This window comes from Schistocerca piceifrons, chromosome 6 (assembly GCF_021461385.2).
Source record: "Schistocerca piceifrons isolate TAMUIC-IGC-003096 chromosome 6, iqSchPice1.1, whole genome shotgun sequence".
Taxonomy (NCBI): domain Eukaryota; kingdom Metazoa; phylum Arthropoda; class Insecta; order Orthoptera; family Acrididae; genus Schistocerca; species Schistocerca piceifrons.
The window spans coordinates 128229692-128249046 of NC_060143.1; the positions used below are offsets into that span (position 1 = coordinate 128229692).

General features: G+C 45.3%; 1 protein-coding gene across 1 annotated transcript in view; it reads right to left on the reverse strand.

Annotated features, from left to right (window-relative positions):
* Nucleotides 1-19355, reverse strand: part of LOC124802456 (cholinesterase 1-like) — a 354377-nt gene that overhangs the window by 173916 nt on the left and 161106 nt on the right. The window contains exon 2 of the mRNA XM_047263241.1: nucleotides 17938-18108. Within this exon, the coding sequence (XP_047119197.1) occupies nucleotides 17938-18108 (171 nt within the window). The remainder of the gene's footprint in view (nucleotides 1-17937; nucleotides 18109-19355) is intronic.

Below are 19355 nucleotides of genomic sequence, written 5' to 3' on the forward strand. Positions count from 1 at the left end.
AGTAGGTTACAGGACTGAGCTCTCGCTGCTGTGGACAGCCTACCGTTGGCTGTCTAATATACTTTCATTTAATTGTAACTGTTTGACGAAGTTGCTGAAGTTTCGACTTCAACGTAACTTTCCGAGTACAGTTGGCAGTTGAGCGTTCTGCGTACAAGCGGCCTATGTTGTCCGTCTTGAGCAGTTTTGGCTAAAGTTGAATGTATCGGAGTTACTGTGTGACTTCGCTTGTTAAAATCAATCACTGTACCGTCAGTGATTGTGTAGCGAGCCTTCTTCGTCTCTCTTAGAGACGCATTTGTATTGCTAGGAAGTCTTTAGTCTGGAACAACCAGACCAGGATAATTTGTTTCGGGCTATACTCGAGACTTTATCATCACCACGACGGGACGTCGAAGCAACCAGCCATCGCTTCCGGTACGCCAGATCGCGTCCTTGCAGTTAAGAAGACAGCTTGGTAATGTATGTCCGCAGCACCGGCAGATTAGGGAATTTTGCTATGTGATAATCAGAGCTCAGCAGAGCGCGCTTGTTCCCGTCTTTTCTTACGTGGTTCTGTCTTGGATGTTTATTGTCTGAGTTCTCACTACTGTAGCAGCAATTAATGTTGGGGTTGGCTGAGTGTTTCTCTTAAGATTTGAGTTGCAAGGAATTGGTTCCACATACCACTTGGTCATAAATGTCACATGCTAGTTTATGGACAACTCCACATTAACAGCATTCATTTGAGTATCCAATTTGACGTATTGTAAATGTTTCATGTGTTTTGTTTATTATTTTGAGTTTAGTCATAATAAATCAAATTGTTATTTTGGACAGAACTTTCATTGGTAGAGCAACCCTTTCATTTCTCAGTACGTTAATGAAACTTTCCTTCATCAAATTAATTTCTATGAAATTAAGTTATTGCGGGTGCCAAACTCTTTTCTAGTCCACTTGCAGGCTCGATTACAGTCAGTTCGCGTTTCTTCTTAATCCATGTGCAACAGCAAAAGTCGGAGTTAGAAAAGGGGGGGGGGGGGAAGAAACTTGGAGCATCATTTTCATATGAAGATTCTAGAAGAATTTATTGTTAAATACATTGCTTACCCTGGCCCCTCGCAAAGGTTCCCAACGTGATTATGGCTGCACAACAAGAAATCTGAACGCGGAATGGTACTTGGAGCTAGACGCATGGGATATTCCGTTTCGGAAATCGTAGGGAATCCAATATTTCGAAACCCACAGTTCTAGAGCGTGCCGAGAATATCAAATTTCTGACATTACCTCTCACCACAGACAACGCAGTGGCCCACGAACGAGAGCAGGGGTATTTGCAGAGAGTTCTCAGTGCTAACATACAAGCAACACTGCGTGGAATAGCCGCAGATATCAATGTGGGACGCACGGCAAACGTATGCATTAGGACAGTGCGTCTAAATATGGCTTTAAGGGGCTATTGCAGCAGACGACCGACGCGACTACCTTTGCTAACAGCACGACAATCCCTGCAGCGCCTCTCCTGAACTCGTGAGCATATCGGTTGGTCCCTAGACTACTGTAAAACCGTGCTCTGGTTAGATGAGTCCTAATTTCAGTTAGTAAGAGCTGATGTATTCAATCTGTATATTGAGCAACCAGTAAAGGAAACAAAAGAAAAATTCGTAGGTATTAAAATCCATGGAGAAGAAATAAAAACTCTGAGGTTCGCCGATGACATTGTAATTTTGTCAGAGACAGCAAAGGACTTGGAAGAGCAGTTGAACGGAATGGACACTGTCTTGAAAGGACGGTATAAGATGAACATTAACAAAAGCAAAACGAGGATAATGGAATGTAGTGGAATTAAGTCGGGTGATTCTGAGGGAATTAGATTAGGAAATGAGACTCTTAAAGTAGTAAAGGAGTTTTGCTATTTGGGGAGCAAAATAACTGATGATGGTCGAAGTAGAGAGGATATAAAATGTAGACTGACAATGGCAAGGAAAGCGTTTATGAAGAAGAGAAATTTGTTAACATCGAGTATAGATTTAAGTGTCAGGAAGTCGTTTCTGAAAGTATTTGTATGGAGTGTAGCCATGTATGGAAGTGAAACATGGACGATAAATAGCTTGGACAAGAAGAGAATAAAAGCTTTCGAAATGTGGTGCTACTGAAGAATGCTGAAGATTAGATGGGTAGATCAAATAACTGATGAGGAGGTATTGAATAGAATTGGGGAGAAGAGGAGTTTGTTTCACAACTCGACTAGAAGAAGGGATCGGTTAGTAGGACATGTTCTGAGGCATCAAGGGATCACCAATTTAGTATTGGAGAGCAGCGTGGAGGGTAAAAATCGTAGGAGACCAAGAGATGAATACAGTAAGCAGATTCAGAAGGATGTAGGTTGTAGTAGGTACTAGGAGATGAAGAAGCTTGCACAGGATGGAGTAGCATGGAGAGCTGCATCATACCAGTCTCAGGACTGAAGACCACAACAACAACAAGAGCTGATGGTAGGGTTCGAGTGTGGCGCAAACCCCACAAAGCCACGGACCCAGGTTGTCAACAGGAGACTGTGTAAGATGGTGGTGGCACCATAATGGCGTGTGCTGTGTTTATGTGGGATGGACTGAGTCCCCTGGTCCAATTGAATCGATAATTGACTGGAAATGGTTATATTTGGCTACTTGGAGACCACTTGCAGCCATGTTCCCAACGATGGAATTTTTATGGATGACAGTGCGCCATGTCTCACGGCCAAATTTTTTCGCGATTGGTTTGAAAACCATCTGCACATTTCGAGCAAATGATATGGTCACCCAGATCGTCCGATATTAAATCCATCGAACATTTATGGGATATAATCAAGAGGTCAGTTCGTACGCAGAATCCGTTATTCGCAGTAATGGACGGCTATAGAGTCGGCATGGCTCAATACTTCTGCAGGAGACTTCCGACGACTTTTTGCGTCCACGTCATGTCGCGTTGCTGCGCTACCGCGTGCAAGAGGACGTCTGACACGATATTAGGACGTATCCCATGACTTATGGCACCTTAGTATATACGGTGATTATACTTAAACTTTTCAAACGCTGTAGAAATAACACCACTGGTCACAATGACGTCAAATTGCAACGAAATATTATTGGAGAAGGGGGAAAACGTATGGCAGGAGAAAAAAAATAGTGTGAAAATTGATCAACAGATGGCGCTGTATGTGTCAGAATACGTAAATGAAAACACCTGTCATGTGCACGACCCACTGAAGTTGGTATAAACACGCCGGGTACACGGCTTTTGCTCCTTTCGCGTCTGCGACGTTCACCATTTCTGTCTCAATGTAGGATCGCGATCTGCTTGTAAAGCTGTATTACAAGAATGATGTCTATGCACACGTCGCTTTGCAGAAGTTCCGGACACTGAAGGGTTTTAAAAAACGCGTTGGTCCGATAACTGCTGTGGGTCTGGAGAAAATGATTCGAAAATTCGAAAAGACGGGTTCTTTTGGTGTGGAACCTGGTAGAGGGAGGAAACGAATTGATTCGACGTCAGTGGAAGCGGTGGCCACAGCAATGCAAGAGCAGACGAGTGGTGGTGTGCAAACGTATGGTGCACGAAGAACTATCCGAACATTGGACATGCCCGTGAGCACGGTGCGTAAAGTCCTACGAAACATCCTTCTTTGATATCCATTCAAAATTACCCATTTGCACAGTTGCTTCCTGCTGACCTGCCAGCAAGAGAGACCTCTGCTTTAGAATTTCTTGCTCGCATGGAAGTGGTCAATGATTGGCCGTGGCCGGCCGGGGTGGCCGAGCCGTTCTAGGCGCTACAGTCTGGAACCGCGCGACCGCTACACAGTTTCGAATCCTGCCTCGGGCATGGATGTGTGTGACGTCCTTAGGTTAGTTAGGTTTAAGTAGTTCTAAGTTCTAGGGGACTGATGACCGCAGAAGTTAAGTCCCATAGTGCTCAGAGACATTGAACCATTTGATTGACCGTGGAAGATTTTGTAGTCAGACGAAGTCCACTTCCATCTGACAGGATATGCCAATACACAGAATTCTGGAGTATGGGCAACGGAAAGTCCACACGCAAATCAACCAGTACCTCTTCATCCTGAAAAGGTCACTGTGTGGTGCGGGTTTACGGCATCATTTATCATAGGGACATATTTTTTTGGAGAGACAGGTGCTTACGGTCCCGTTACCTGTACCGTCACTGGTTAGCGCTATGAGTGTCTTTTGCGCTACATCATCATACCAGCTCTCCAACAGCTTGGTTATGTGGATGGGATCATTTTTATGCAAGATGGCGCACCTCCGCACATTGCAAATCCAGTTAAGCAGCTGCTGAAGCGCCATTTCGGAAATGCTAGAAATATCAACCGCCATTTCCCTACAGCCTGGCCGTCCCAATCACCTAATCTTAATCCGCGTGACTTCTGGCTGTGGGACTATCTGAAAGATGTTGTGTTCAGTGTTCCGATTGCAAACTTAGCTGCATTGAAGGCACGCATTGCGCAACACATTCTGCACGTGACCCCGGAAACACTACGATGAGTTGTGGAACATGCTGTTCCTCGATTTCAACTTGTTGCAGAAAACGGTGGACAGCGTACTGAACAAGTTTCGCGCCAGTCATACGGAAATAAATAATCCGATTTGATTGTGATTCATGCTTTTTATGCGATTTTTGGCCTCAGGACAATTAAAAACTAATTTTTCCCATCCGATGTGTTATGATCTCGCCGTGGTGGGTGGGCTTACATAGCTAACGGTATCACACCTGTACACCCATGCAGACTGAGTAGTACAGTTTGTTTAACGGCAAACGTACAACTTAGCCATTGTTGTATGATTCATTTGTCATTTGTAGTCGACCACTATTAAAGTACGATGCTTACTGCGCCATCTGTTGCTACATTTTCTAACTATTTATTTTTCTTCTGCCATACGTTTTCCCGCTCCTCCGATAATATTCCTTTGCAATTTGACGTCATTCTGACCAGTGGTGTTATTACTACAGCGGTTTGAAAGTTTAACTTTAATTATAATCACACTGGACGTAAGAACTCCTTACGTGAAACGTCTTATAGCTTAAAGCCTCAAATATTAGCAGTGGACGTTTGAGATTTGTCCTGGAACGACGGAATAATTTTATGCAGACTTCGTTGTTTATGCTGAATTTGGTTTATGACCTACCAGCAAAGCATTTGTTTCATTTACAAGCATGTCTTTGACTTTCAAATTTCTGGCAGATTAAGATTGTGTACTACAATAAGATTCGAACGTGGAGCCCTCTGTCTCGTGGAGTACTGTTTCCGACTGAGCTATGCTGGCACGACTTAGAGACGTCCTCAGATCTTCAGTGATGCCAGTAACTCCACCTTACTTTCCGAATTTCAAAGGAGTTATTCCTCATTCCCCATTGTACTAGCACAACTAGAAGATACAGTAGGATGAAAATAAAATAACTCCGTCCACAGGCCACGGTGGGCCCATCGGTACCGACTGACCGCCCATCGGACCGACCGACCGCCGTGTCATCCTCTGCCATTGGCGTCATTGGATGCGGTATGCAGGGGCGTGGGGTAAGCACACCGCTCTCCCGACTGCTGTCAGATTTCATGACCTGGGGACCTACAACTCGGTCAAGTAGTTCCTCAGCTGGCATCATAAGGCTGAGTGCACTTTCTTCCAGTGCTCCTAGCAAGGAAAGATCCCCGGCAGTACCGGAAAGCTGCAGTAGGAGACTGGGGAAAGATGGCTCAGACATGCCCTGGGTGTTGTTTCAAGGCTACCCGCTACTGTGCAATTCAATGTGGATGTCTTTGTTTCATTGGCAGAAAACTAACGTGTAGAAGGTCAGAGAAAGTGGAACCACTGGTTTCCAGACATCCAACATGTGGCGTCGTTCTTTACACGACCTCAAGCATGGCTTAGCACTGACCACAGAAATGTAATGTAAATGTCGTGTGACCAGGGCTTCCCGTCGAGTAGACTGTTCACCGGGTGCAAGTCTTTCGATCTGACGCCACTTCGCCGACTTGCGCGTCGGTGGGGATGAAATGATGATGGTTAGGACAACACAACACCCAGTCCCTGAGAGGAGAAAATCTCCGACTCAGGTGAGAATCGAACCCTGGCCCTTAGGATTGACGTTCCGTCGCAATGATCACTCAGGTACCGGGGGCGGACGACCACAGAAATGCAGAAATGTGTGGCCTATGAAGAACTAGTCGACCATTGCACTCCCGGTGGACAGTTACTGTGCCATCTTGATTGCTGACAGCACTTGTGGACTCATGATTCCTTTCGCCGAGTTCATACTATCTATTACAGCTGCTCTCCGTACGCTCGATGGTTCCTGTCCGTAAGTAAATGAGGTCCACTTTCTTGCTTTAGCTGTGATGCTTACTTCGCTTTTCCACTCCACACTCACACCACCAACAGTGGACTTCGGCAACCTTAGAAGAGTTAAAAAGACTCTGATGGAGTTGTTTACTCAAGTGACTTGCAATGAGTAGTCAACGCTGGAAATCACTGAACGCTCCTGATCGACGCAGTTTAATGTTAGTGGTTTTCTATTGAAAACGAAATACTCCCTGTCGCCTTTTATACTAGCAGATCCGCCCTCTAGTGGTCAGTTTCGCACTGCATAGGGACGCCCGGATACTTTAGATTGGATATTGTAAGTGGCACATACAGTCAGTAACGGCATGTATTTAAAGTCCACAATGGACACTGACCCGGGATTCGAACTTAAGACTTATATCTTGCTTTGTCACAGGTAGGCTCGTTAGCAAAGTGACTGAAACAGAGACTGCAGAAATGATGCAGCTATTTGGACGTTGGCGTGCTGCCATATGTGTACAAATGGTGATGAAGCGTAAGCAGACGACCAAGACACACCTGATAACATGTGTCGCAAGAACTCTTGCCTATAAAGAACAGCACGTCCCAATGGGACACTGGAGACACGTGTGGAGAAAGCGCAACCATACTCTCTGACGAAGAAAATGGCACAATTATCCGAATGGGATGGAAATTTGTAGATGTGATGTACATGTACCGACAAACGTATGACTACTATTTCACAAAAATTGGATGAATTATTCTGGAGAAAGACCTTTATCAAGCTGAGCAACTCACTAATGCGTTGGTCCACATCTGACCCTTATGCAACCACTTCTTCGGCTCGGTATTGATTGACGAGATATTGGATATCCTCCTGAGGGATGTTATATCAGATTGTGTCCAATAGGCGTGTTAGATCGTCAAAATCCCAAGCTTGTTGGAGTGCCCTGGCCATAACGCTTAAACGCTTTCAATTGGGGAGAAATCAGGCTACCTTACTGGACGAGGTAGGCTTTGGCAAGCACGAAAACAAGTAGAAGAAACTCTCTCTCTGCGTGGGCGAGCATTGTCTTGCTGATGTTAAGCGCAAGATGGCTTGCCATGAAGTCAACGAAATGGGGCGTAGAATATCATCGACGTACGGCTATGCTGTAAAGGTGCCGCGCATTACAGCCATAGGGGCCCTGCTATGAAAAGAAATGGTGCCCCAGACCGTCACTCATGATTGTCGGTCAGTATGGCGGGCGGTAGTCGGGTTGGTATCCCCCCCCCCCCCTTATCCAGGGCGTCTCCAGACACGTCTTTGACAATTTCATTAACTGGAGTAGAATTTTCTTCAGTCTTGAGTACCACTTCGACCGAGCCCCGATGACAAACGAAGACGTGTCTGGAGATGCCTCGGACAGTGGTGGAGTACCAATCAGACTGTCGTCTGCCAAACGGCCCGACGGCCGGTGCCATTTCATTCCATAGCAGGATCCCTCTGGTTGTCATCCGCGGCAACCTCACAGCACAGCGGTATGTTGACGATATTTTACGCGTCGTTTTGTTGCTCTTCATGGCAAACCATTCTGCCCTTACATTTCAGTAAAATAATGCCCGCTCGCACACGGCGAGAGTTTCTACAGCTAGTCTTAGTGCTTGCCAAACTGTACCTTGGCCAGCAAGGTTGTAAGGTGTCCCCCCAACAGAGAATGTTTGGAGCATTATGGGCAGGGCCCTCCAACCAGCTCACGATTTTGACTATCAAACGCGCCAGCCGGACAGTATTGGGCTCGATATCCCTTACGAAGACATCCGACAGCTCTATCAATCCAAATCGAATACTGCTTGCATAAGAGCCAGACGTGGACCAACGCATTAATGACTTGCCCAATTTGTCCTGAACTCTACATTTGTTTGTCTGTATATGAACAACACATTTACTGATTTTCATCTCTTTGAGATACGTACCTCGTGGCGCTTGTATTTTTTTCCTTATAGTGTAGTTCTGCAGTGATCTGCTACCTCACGGTGGATAATGGATGCCTTTAATGGCTAATTTATTTCATAAAACTGTTGCAGTCATGAGAAATGACAATGAAATAAAATGTAGTTTTCATTTAATTGGTGAGACAAAGAGCATGGGGCAACGAAGCACGAAACATGATATTTGTTAAGATTGATGCTGCCTTGCGATGAATGTCTGTTCGGACGAAGTTCAAGCAGACATCAACATGTATTTTGTCGCTATTTTATTCTCACGTTAAACACATAACAGTGCATGCCATTCAATGTCTCTTACTTTTCTTTCACTAAAGCATCAATTTCCGTGAACAGATAGTTCGAAGATCACCTTTCAAGGTGAAGTGCGTTAGGGACCTTGTATGGATGGATTTCGATCTCTTCTTTGCAGAAAGAAGTTGCTCTCAGAAACGCGTAAACTGAAGCGCCAAAGAAACTGGTATAGGCATGCATATTCAAACACAGAGACATGTAAACGGGCAGAACAAGGCGCTGCGGTCGGCAACGCCTATACAAGACAAGTGTCTGGCGCAGTTGTTAGATAGGTTACTGCTGCTACAATGGCAGATTATCAAGATTTAAGTGAGTTTCAACATGGCGTTATACTCGGCGCAGGAGCGATGTGACACAGCATCTCCGAGGTAGCTTGAAGTGGGGATTTTCCGGCACGACCATTCCACGAGTGTACCGTGAAATCTGCAACATCGCTGCGACTAGCAAAAGATCCTGCAAGAACGGGACCAACGACGATTGAAGAGAATCGTTCAACGTGACAGCAGTGCAGCTCTTCCGCAAATTTCTGCAGATTTCAATGCTGGGCCATCAACAAGTGTCTGCGTGCGAACCATCCAACGAAAGATCATCGATATGGGCTTTCGGAGCCGAAGGCCCACTCGTGTAAGCTTGATGACTGCACGACACAAAGCTTTACGCCTCGCCTGGGGCCGTCAACACTGACATTGGACTGTTGATGACTGGAAACGTGTTGCCTGGTCGGACGAGACTCGTTTCAGATTATATCAGGCACATGGACGTGTACGGGTATGGGGACAGCCTCATGATTCCATGAGCGCTGCATGTCAACAGGGGATTATTCAAGCTGGTGGGGGATCTGTAATGGTGTGGGGCGTGTGCAGTTGGAGTGATATGGGGCCCCTTATAGGTCTAGGTGACATAAACGTAAGCATGCTGTCTGGTCTCCTGTATCCATTCATGTCCGTTGTGCATTCCGACGGACCTGGGGAATTCCAGCAGGACAATGCGACGCCCCACACGTCAAGAATTGCTACAGAGTGTCTCCAGGAACACTCTTCTGAGTTTAAACACTTCTGCTGGCCACCATACTCCCCAAACATGAACATTGTTAAGCATATCTGGGATGCCTTGCAATGTACTGTTCAGAAGAGATCTCCGCTTCCTCGTACTGTTACGGATTTATGGTCAGCCCTGCAGGATTCATGGTGTCAATTGCTTCCAGTGCTACTTCAGACGTTAGTCCAATCCATTGCCATGTCTTGTTGCGGCACTTCTGCGTCCTCGCGGGGGCGCTACACGATATTAGCCGAGGTGTACCAGTTTGTTTCTTCAGTGTAGATACAAAGTTGTAAATACAAACATCGATGGAATCATAACTAAAAGCTTGTGACGTTGTGGGACATTGTATCAAAGAAAGTTTTTATACTAGTCTACAAGACTTATTTTATTATGAAAGTCATAACTGAACTGCCTGTCTCAGTGCAAGTCTATAAGTTGTAACTGTAGCTAGGCTTCCCGCACGGTCTGATACACACTAACGTGGCAAAAGTCGTGGGATAGCAGTACAGACATAGAAAGATGGCGGAAGTATCACCCAATCACCTAGACAAGGTAGAAAAGGGCAGTGCTTTGGCGGAGCTGCCATTTGTACTCAGGTGATACATGTGTAAAGGTTTCCGATGTGATATTGCAGCACGACAGAAATTAACAAACTATAACGCGAGAAGTTTGTTGGAACTTCACGCATGGGACATTTCATTTCGGAAATCATTACAGAACTCAGTACGCCGAGATCCACACTGTCAAGAGTGTGCTGAGAATACCAAATTTCGATCGTCACGTCTCACCACGGACAAAGCACTGGCCGACGTCCTCCACTTAATGACCGAGAGCAACGGCTTTTGCGTGGAGTTGTCGATGTTAAGACACAACAACACTGCGTGAAATAACTGCAAAAATCAATGTGGGGCGTACGACGAACGTAGCCGTTTGCGCAGTGCAGCGAAATTTGGCGTTAATGGGATATAGCAGCAGACGACCGACGCGAGTGCCTTTGCTACACTCATCGGCTGGAGCCCCTCTCGTCGGCTGGTAACTATCGCTTGCACCCTAGACGACTGGAAACCCGTGACATGGTCAGAGGAGCCCCGTTTTCAGTTTGTAAGAGGCGATGGAAGAGTTCGACTGTGGCGCAGACGCCACGAACCCATGGACACAAGTAGTCAACAAGTCACCATGCATGCTGATGGTGGCCCGATAATGGTGTGGGCTTCTTTCACGTGAAATGGACCGAATGCTCTGGTCCAACTGAAGCGATCATTTGACTGGACATTGTTGTGTTCGGCCAGCTGGAGGGCATTTGCAGCCATTGATGGACGTCACCAAACTTGTCCAAATGGCTCTGAGCACTATGGGCCTTAACTGCTGAGTTCATCAGTCCCCTAGAACTTAGAACTACTTTAACCTAACTAACCTAAGGACATCACACACATCCATGTCCGAGGAAGGATTCGAACCTATGACCGTAGCGGTCGCGGGGTTCCAGACTGTAGCGCCTAGAACCGCTCGGCCACACAGGCCGGCACCAAACTTGTCCCCGCGTGATTGGTCTGAAGAACATTTTGGATAATCCCAGCGAATAATTTGGCCACCCACATGCACGACACGAATCCCATCGAATATTTACGGTACTTGGTCGAAGGGTCAGTTCGTTCACAAAATCCTGCACCGGCAAAAATTCACACGTATGGCTCAATATTTCTGCAGCGGGCTTCCAACGTCTTGTAGAGTGCATACCAGGTCGAGTTGATGCTTTACGCCGAGCAAAAGAAGGTGCGTCACGATATTGGGAGGTATCCCGTGACTTTTGTCACCTCAGTGAAAATTGATATTGGTGTGTCTGGCCTCTTCTTTGAATTTCCTAGCACCGCCCTTAATGTCGCTTTTCGTCGACTTTAAAAGAGCTACTCTCCGCTTCAATCACTGTGCCGTTAAGTACACTACTGACCATTAAAATTGCTACACCAAGAAGATATGCAGATGATAAACGGGTATTCATTGGACAAGTATATTATACTAGAACTGACATGTGATTACATTTTCATGCAATTTGGGTGCATAGATCCTGAGAAATCAGTACGCAGAACAACCACCTATGGCCATAATAACAGCCTTGATGCACCTGGGCATTGACTCAAACAGAGCTTGGATGGCGTGTACAGGTACAGCTGCCCATCCAGCGTCAGCACGATACCACAGTTCATCAAGAGCAGTGACTGGCGTTTTGTGACGAGCCAGTTGCTCGGCCACCATTGACCAGACGTTTTCAATTGGTGAGAGATCTGGAGAATGCGCTGGCCAGGGTAGCAGTCGAACATTTTCTGTACCCAGAAAGGTCCATACAGGACCTGCAACATGCGGTCGTGCATTATCTTGACGAAATGTAGGGTTTCACAGGGATCGAATGAAGGGTAGAGCCACGGGTCGCAACACATCTGAAATGTAACGTCCACTGTTCAAAGTGCCGTCAACGCGAACAAGAGGTGACCGTGACCGGGACGTGTAACCAATAGCACTCCATACCATCACGCCGGGTGATACGCCAGTATGGCGATGACGAATAGACGCTTCCAATGTGCGTTCACCGCGATGTCGCCAAACACGGATGCGACCATCATGATGCTGTAAACAGAACCTGGATTCATCCGAAAAAATGACGTTTTGCTATTCGTGCACCCAGGTTCGTCGCTGAGTACACCATCGCAGGCGCTCCTGTCTGTGATGCAGCGTCAAGGGTAACCGCAGCCATGGTCTCCGAGCTGATAGTCCATGCTGCTGCAAACGTCGTCGAACTGTTCGTGCAGATGGTTGTTGTCTTGCAAACGTCCCCATCTGTTGACTCAGGGATCGAGACGTGGCTGCACGATCCGTTACAGCCGTGTGGATAAGGTGCCTGTCATCTCGACTGCTAGTGATACGAGGCCGTTGGGATCCAACGCGGCGTTCCATATTACCCTCCTGAAGCCACCGATTCCTTATTCTGCTAACAGTCATTAGATCTCGACCAACGCGAGCAGCAATGTCACGATACGATAAACCGCAATCGCGATAGGCTACAATCCGACCTTTATCAGAGTCGGAAACGTGATGTTAGGCATTTCTCCTCCTTACACGAGGCATCACAACAACGATTCCCCAGGCAACGCCGGTCAACTGCTGTTTGTGTATGAGAAATCGGTGGGAAACTTTCCTCATGTCAGCACGTTGTAGGTGTCGCCACCGGCGCCAAGCTTGTGTGAATGCTCTGAAAAGCTAATCATTTTCGTATCACAGCATTTTCTTCCTGTCGCTTAAATTTCGCGTCTGTATCACGTCATCTTCGTGGTGTAGCAATTTTAATGGCCAATAGTGTATATATACCTGCGTTTGAAACCGCAGTGAACTCAACACATTTTTATTGCTACGAAGACGGCGCACATTTTTCACTTCTCCTGTGCCATATAATGACACGTGAGAGCCTGTTTTAGCACGAGGGCTGACTACGCAGGCGGCGAGCGAGACTGAGCGCTCGTGTTCGCTCGGCCGCGTGCTGGAAAGGCCTACCCAAGAGGTTATTTCAAAACTGTTCCACTGCAGCTGCTGTTCCAATTATGCTACAGAAAATAAGAGAAAGTTTTAACTTCAATAAACCGCCACACTCATTCATCAGCTGATGGGCGCGGCTGGAATTTTGTGCCTCGGGGGAGAACCGAAAACTTTAAACATTCGATGCTTCCTCCAATACATTCGTTAGTAATAATGTATCCAAAGCCCGTCACATTCTCATAGCACTTGAAAAGTCCAACACCTTCTTTGTAATAATGAATGCAAGCTTATTGAGAACCGCAGTATTCCTAGCATGAAATTTTCACTCTGCAACCGAGTATACGCTGATATGAAACTTACTAGCAGATCAAAACTGAGTGCTGGGCGAGATTTGCAACTCGGGACATTGGTCTTTCGCAGGAAGTGCTCTTCCACTGACTTACCCAAGCACGACGCACGACCTGTCCTCACAGTTAGGAGACGAGGTATTGGCAGAAGTAAAGCTGTGAGGAGAGGTCGTCAGTTGTGCTTGGATAGCTCTGCCGGTAGAGGATTTGTCAGCGTATGGCAAAGGTCCTGAATTCGATTCTCGGTCTGGCACGCCGTTTTAATCTGCCAGGAAGTTTTCAGTATTTCTATCCGACCATATCTTGACTCTCGTCCTATATCAATATCAAATCTCCTAATAGTCCCTTGTCACGTTATTCTGTATGTATATGAAGGGTTCAAATGGCTCAGAGCACTGTGGGACTTATCATCTATGGTCATCAGTCCCCTAGAACTTAGGACTACTTAAACCTAACTAACATAAGGACATCACACAACACCCAGTCATCACGAGGCAGAGAAAATCCCTGACCCCGCCGGGAATCGAACCCGGGAACCCGGACGCGGGAAGCGAGAACGCTACCGCAGACCACGAGCTGCGGACAATTCCATATTTCCAGTGGAGAATTCTGGCATCTGAAGTTCAATTGCAGTGGCAAGTAGAGTACATTTCTATGTCATTTCCTGTCTCGTGGATCTCTCGTATTGATTTGAATCCTTGGTCTGCTTGTGTCTATCGCTAATTCACACGCAATATTGAAGGAACATCATTTTAGGGGTATTGTCATATGGTCATGTTCTAGTTGTAATCATTCTAAGAATATTGTTGATTAATCAACTAAGTAAATTTGAAGATTTGTTTGGTTAAAATTGAAGCACATCTCTAGTTGTTTTAGTCATTTGTATATAATTTTGTTTAGGAAAGTTGACTAGCCAAACTTTAAAAGATCTCTGCGCTTACCCTTAATCTGTTCCTCAGCTGATTGGAAGTAATGAGAGTTCTGATGGGAATCGTATGGACATTTGTACTATTAAAGTAAAGCTTTACCTGAGTATATTTACCTAGTTATATTCAAATTTCAAGTTTTACGGGTCTTTCCAGAATGAGATTTTCACTCTGTAGCGGAGTGTGCGCTGATATGAAACTTCCTGGTAGATTAAAACTGTGTGCCGCACCGAGACTCGAACTCGGGGCCTTTGCCTTTCGTGGGCAAGTGCTCTACCAACTGAGCTAGCCAAGCACGACTCACGCCCCGTCCTCACAGCTTTACTTCTGCCAGTACCTCGTCTCCTACCTTCCAAACTTAACAGAAGCTCTTCTGCGAACCTTGCAGAACTAGCACTCCTGAAAGAAAGGATATAGCGGAGACATGGCTTAGCCACAGCCTAGGGGATGTTTCCAGAATGAGATTTTCACTCTGCAGCGGAGTGTGCGCTGATATGAAACTTCCTGGTAGATTAAAACTGTGTGCCGGACCGAGACTCGAACTCGGGTCTTGTTCCGGTTAAAGAAATTTATTTGTTATTTGTCAAAGTGATCTGGCCTTGTAACACAGTCTCCTGTATTATTGTGATTGTAATTTTACAATGCTTCTGATTGCAATAAAATATGTAGCAACTGCAACGGAGTACTATTGTGATTTTGGTGTATCACTACCATTAAACATTTCATTGCTCTCGTGAGAAGTGTGCGTGCCGCCCGCAATAGGAGACACTGAACGATGAAAGAGCGAGGCCTCGATACCGCAGGAACCAGGAGCACCTCTGAAAATGTCGCGCGCAGCGCTGGACGAAACGTCAGGGACGACCGTACAAGTCAGAAGATTCGCCAGCGGCTGCAGAGAGAGCCGGGACTACGTGTAGCTCCTTACAGGAGTGTACTAAAGTGCGCGTCATTTATGACGGCGGCCGAGTTTAGGTTCGTTTGGCGCATCCAACGTCACAAAACAGTGTCAGCCAATGAACAGAGAACGACGTTGCCAGAGCTCGACTGCAGTGCAGTGCACGGACGAGAGTCTTCAGTTTTAGAAACGTTCAGTCATAAATAAAGTAATTGAACAAAAGCAATCTCTTGATAGCAGACTTTCTTTTATAGAAAGTTTGGAAAAAGCATTCTTTATACCACTTGCTTCATATTCTATTAATTAATTAAACCAAGCAAGCAATAAGCTTCCTAATACAGGCGATAGCAAAAAAAAGGTGTTTATATCATTCTCACTAATAAAGAACAGCGGTAATTGTTTATTTCCTATTGTACTTCAACGAAACGTGAGTAATTCATAGTCATACCAACAGTGTTTGTCGATATTGTGCGTGATGTTTTTGAGCCCTCCTGGAGAATATTTAAATGACGAGCTGCAGTAGTGTAATGGTTAAGGTAGTACACTACTAAGCAAAAGGTTCTGAGTTCAAACCTTGTTCATTGTTTACTATTTTGTTTATTTAAAAACAATATCGAAGTGTCTTACTTCATGAATTTTATTCCTTTGATTGTCATTTTTTTGAAATTTCTACTTCTTTGTTTCTTCATTATAATCATAATAAGTTTTCGGTTTTTCTAATTTTGTCCTCCAATATTTCTTTTCACAGCAATTAAAAACAATGAAGAGGCACACACACAATATTCATGTTATCTGTTTTGTTTGTATATCTTCTCTTCTGCAGTCGCTGTTTTACTATTCATATTGAAATATATTATTTGCGACAGTATTATTATTTAGAGCAGAATTTCGGCTCATACGTTGCCAAGCTACTTGATTGTCTGACGCAATTCTTTGCTTCGCTGCTTTGGCAACATCATCATATTCAATGTTTTCGGTAACTGATCTATGTTTTGGCAAGTATTTGCTGTCCGTTGTGACAAATACAAATTTTTTGCACACTGCGCCTCACTGATAATATATTTTAGTTTGTATGTTTTATTACGTCCACAACTCAGTTTTGTGTACTTCGCCAATTTTGTTTTAATCAGAACTTTTTAGAAAAAAGCGAAATGACTCTGGTATAAATAAAACTTTTATTATAGTCGCGAAAGACGGAATATTTCTCAATATTACGTACGACACCTATCTGGTACTTAAATTAAATGACATATTGTTATACAGAAAATTTTATATGAAATTTAGCTATATTTTCCACATTCCATTCTCAACTTTCTGGCAACTAAAATGGACCATACGGAAAGTATACGCTATGGAGTTTTACCTTTGCAAACTCTTTAAAATTTCGTGAAATGGTTTACTACGTTTAATGCTGCACAATAACTGCGTTGAACATCGAAACAAAATTAAGTCGTTTATGGGGGGAAGGTATCAGTCAATAAGATGTGTAAAAATCAAATTTTTGGGCCAAATAGTTTTTGTGAAATCGAATGATAAATGTGTCAAAGCAGTCGGAACACCATGTGTCTGCACAGCCGAGCAGTGAAGTGATGACAAAATCGCGCACAGCGCGGTATGCGAGGAGCACGTCTCTGTAGCAGCGAAAGGGTTAATGCGGCCTTGGTGGCTTTACTTCATAAACTGCGCGCTCCACCTAAAGCTAAGTTTGGGAACTATACTATATAGGGGGATTCAAAAAGAATACCACAACTTTAGGAATTTAAAACTCTGCAACGACAAAAGGCAGAGCTAAGCACTATCTGTCGGCGAATTAAGGGAGCTATAAAGTTTCATTTAGTTGTACATTTGTTCGCCATTTCAGCCAATAAAGTTTTTGGTCCCTTTTTCTTCGAAGGTGCTACTGTAATTGGACTACAGTATCTGGAGATGTTAGAGAATTGGCTGTTCCCTCAGCTCGAACAAGAAGCACAACAATTCATATTTCAGCAGGATGGAGCGCCACCACATTGGCACTTATCTGTCCGTAACTACCTGAACGTCAACTACCCGAGGCGGTGGATCGGCCGCCAGGCAGCCCGTGACAGAGCACTTCATCACTGGCCTCCAAGAAGCCCTGATCTTACCCCCTGCGATTTTTTCTTATGGGGGTATGTTAAGGATATGGTGTTTCGGCCACCTCTCCCAGCCACCATTGATGATTTGAAACGAGAAATAACAGCAGCTATCCAAACTGTTACGCCTGATATGCAACAGAGAGTGTGGAACGAGTTGGAGTATCGGGTTGATATTGGTCGTGTGTCTGGAGAAGGCCATATTGAACATCTCTGAACTTGTTTTTGAGTGAAAAAAAAACCTTTTTAAATACTCTTTGTAATGATGTATAACAGAAGGTTATATTATGTTTCTTTCATTAAATACACATTTTTAAAGTTGTGGTATTCTTTTTGAATCACCCTGTACTATGGCGCTGCTTCTCTTGGCGCGTGCGTCGTTTGCTACTGGCAACGCAGCAATCTCCCGCGCCTGGGCGGGCATGCGCGAGCCGCCAAGATAAAAGAATTGAACTATAGCTACAGAGCTGGTAGAGGCAGCCGTCCTGTACTGACCTTGAAGCGCTCACTGGAGGGCGCGGAGGCGTACCGCACGCCGCGAAACTCGTACACCGGCCGCCCCGTCCTGGCGGTGGAGGTGGCGGCGCCCAGCAGCCGGCTGCCGTCGGGGAGGCGCACCCACACCTCGGAGGCGGCGGGGGCGGCCGCCAGCAGCCACGCCCACACCTGCACAGCGGGGTGGTCGCTTAGTGAGTCTGCGGCCAGTGACGAAAAGAGCCGGCGGAGAGTGTAGGAGAATGTGTAAGGTGTCAGGCAAATCCAACACCTTCCATGAAAACCCTGACATGATAGCAAATCCGGCAATATGTCACATAGCTCCGAATAAATCCTGACATTAAATTAACCAAAATAATACCAGCAACGAGTGAGCAAATGGAATACCACAGACTAACACAGGAACGTCTTAATGCATGTCATACCTTCCCACCGTGAAACAGACGAAGTTCCGAGGGGAGAAACGAGAACAGAAGCCGAGAGCAGAGCCGTGTAGGCTAGAAGGCCCTACGATAAGAGCGGGACAATGGGACACCCGCATCGCCGGCCGACCGCCAAGACGTCCATCCCCCAGCCCATGTTAAAAGATAGAGCCCTCCGGAACAACAGTATAGATCTTACGATAACACTAAAAGGGCCACACCAGCTGCAAGTTTTAGCGTGTGACTATACGCGTCCCTGTTACGTAGCAAACATTAAAAACAGTGTCCCACCACGAAAAGTATAACGTTTCTCATTGCATAGACAGAATTTTTGTAGGCGGAGCTTAAGGTTAACATTGAGACCCTGATTGGTCAGATGAAAACACAGCCAGATAGTTTTTTTAAACCAACTTCGGTAAATTGTAGTAAGGAGAAGTTAGGAGAAAGTTGCTTCCGAGACGGCGAGGTGAGCGGAGCTGTGCTGCCCGCCGCCCCCTGACGAACACCGACAAGGTAATGAACGCACGCGATGCCGCATAAGAGCACACAAGGCTTCACTCAGAACTGCAGAAGTCTCATGTGTCACATCCCCTTTTTACATAATACTAGTGTCGATCGTCAATTAAACTTCGTGATATTCACATTTGCTACTTGAAGTTAAAATCTGAAACGGGATGATTTTTCTGTTATATAATTATTGAGAAGCCACATTAGCCACTGTAATTTATGACAAGTTAAATAAGTAATTAAAGATAATTGAGGGTCACTGTACACCATTTTTGATAGTTTTCTCTTTTATGAAACTTAATTTAATCCTAGATTATAGATGTGATATGGCATAGGTCATCCTTCGATCCATTATAGAACTTGGAAACCCATTCAGGGAATATTCGTTCCCATTTTTGTTGAACGCAGTTGGTTTTTATCATCCTGTATTAAAATATTTCCTTTTATCAATAGCACGATTTATAAGCAATGTTTTGTGAGTAGCATAAA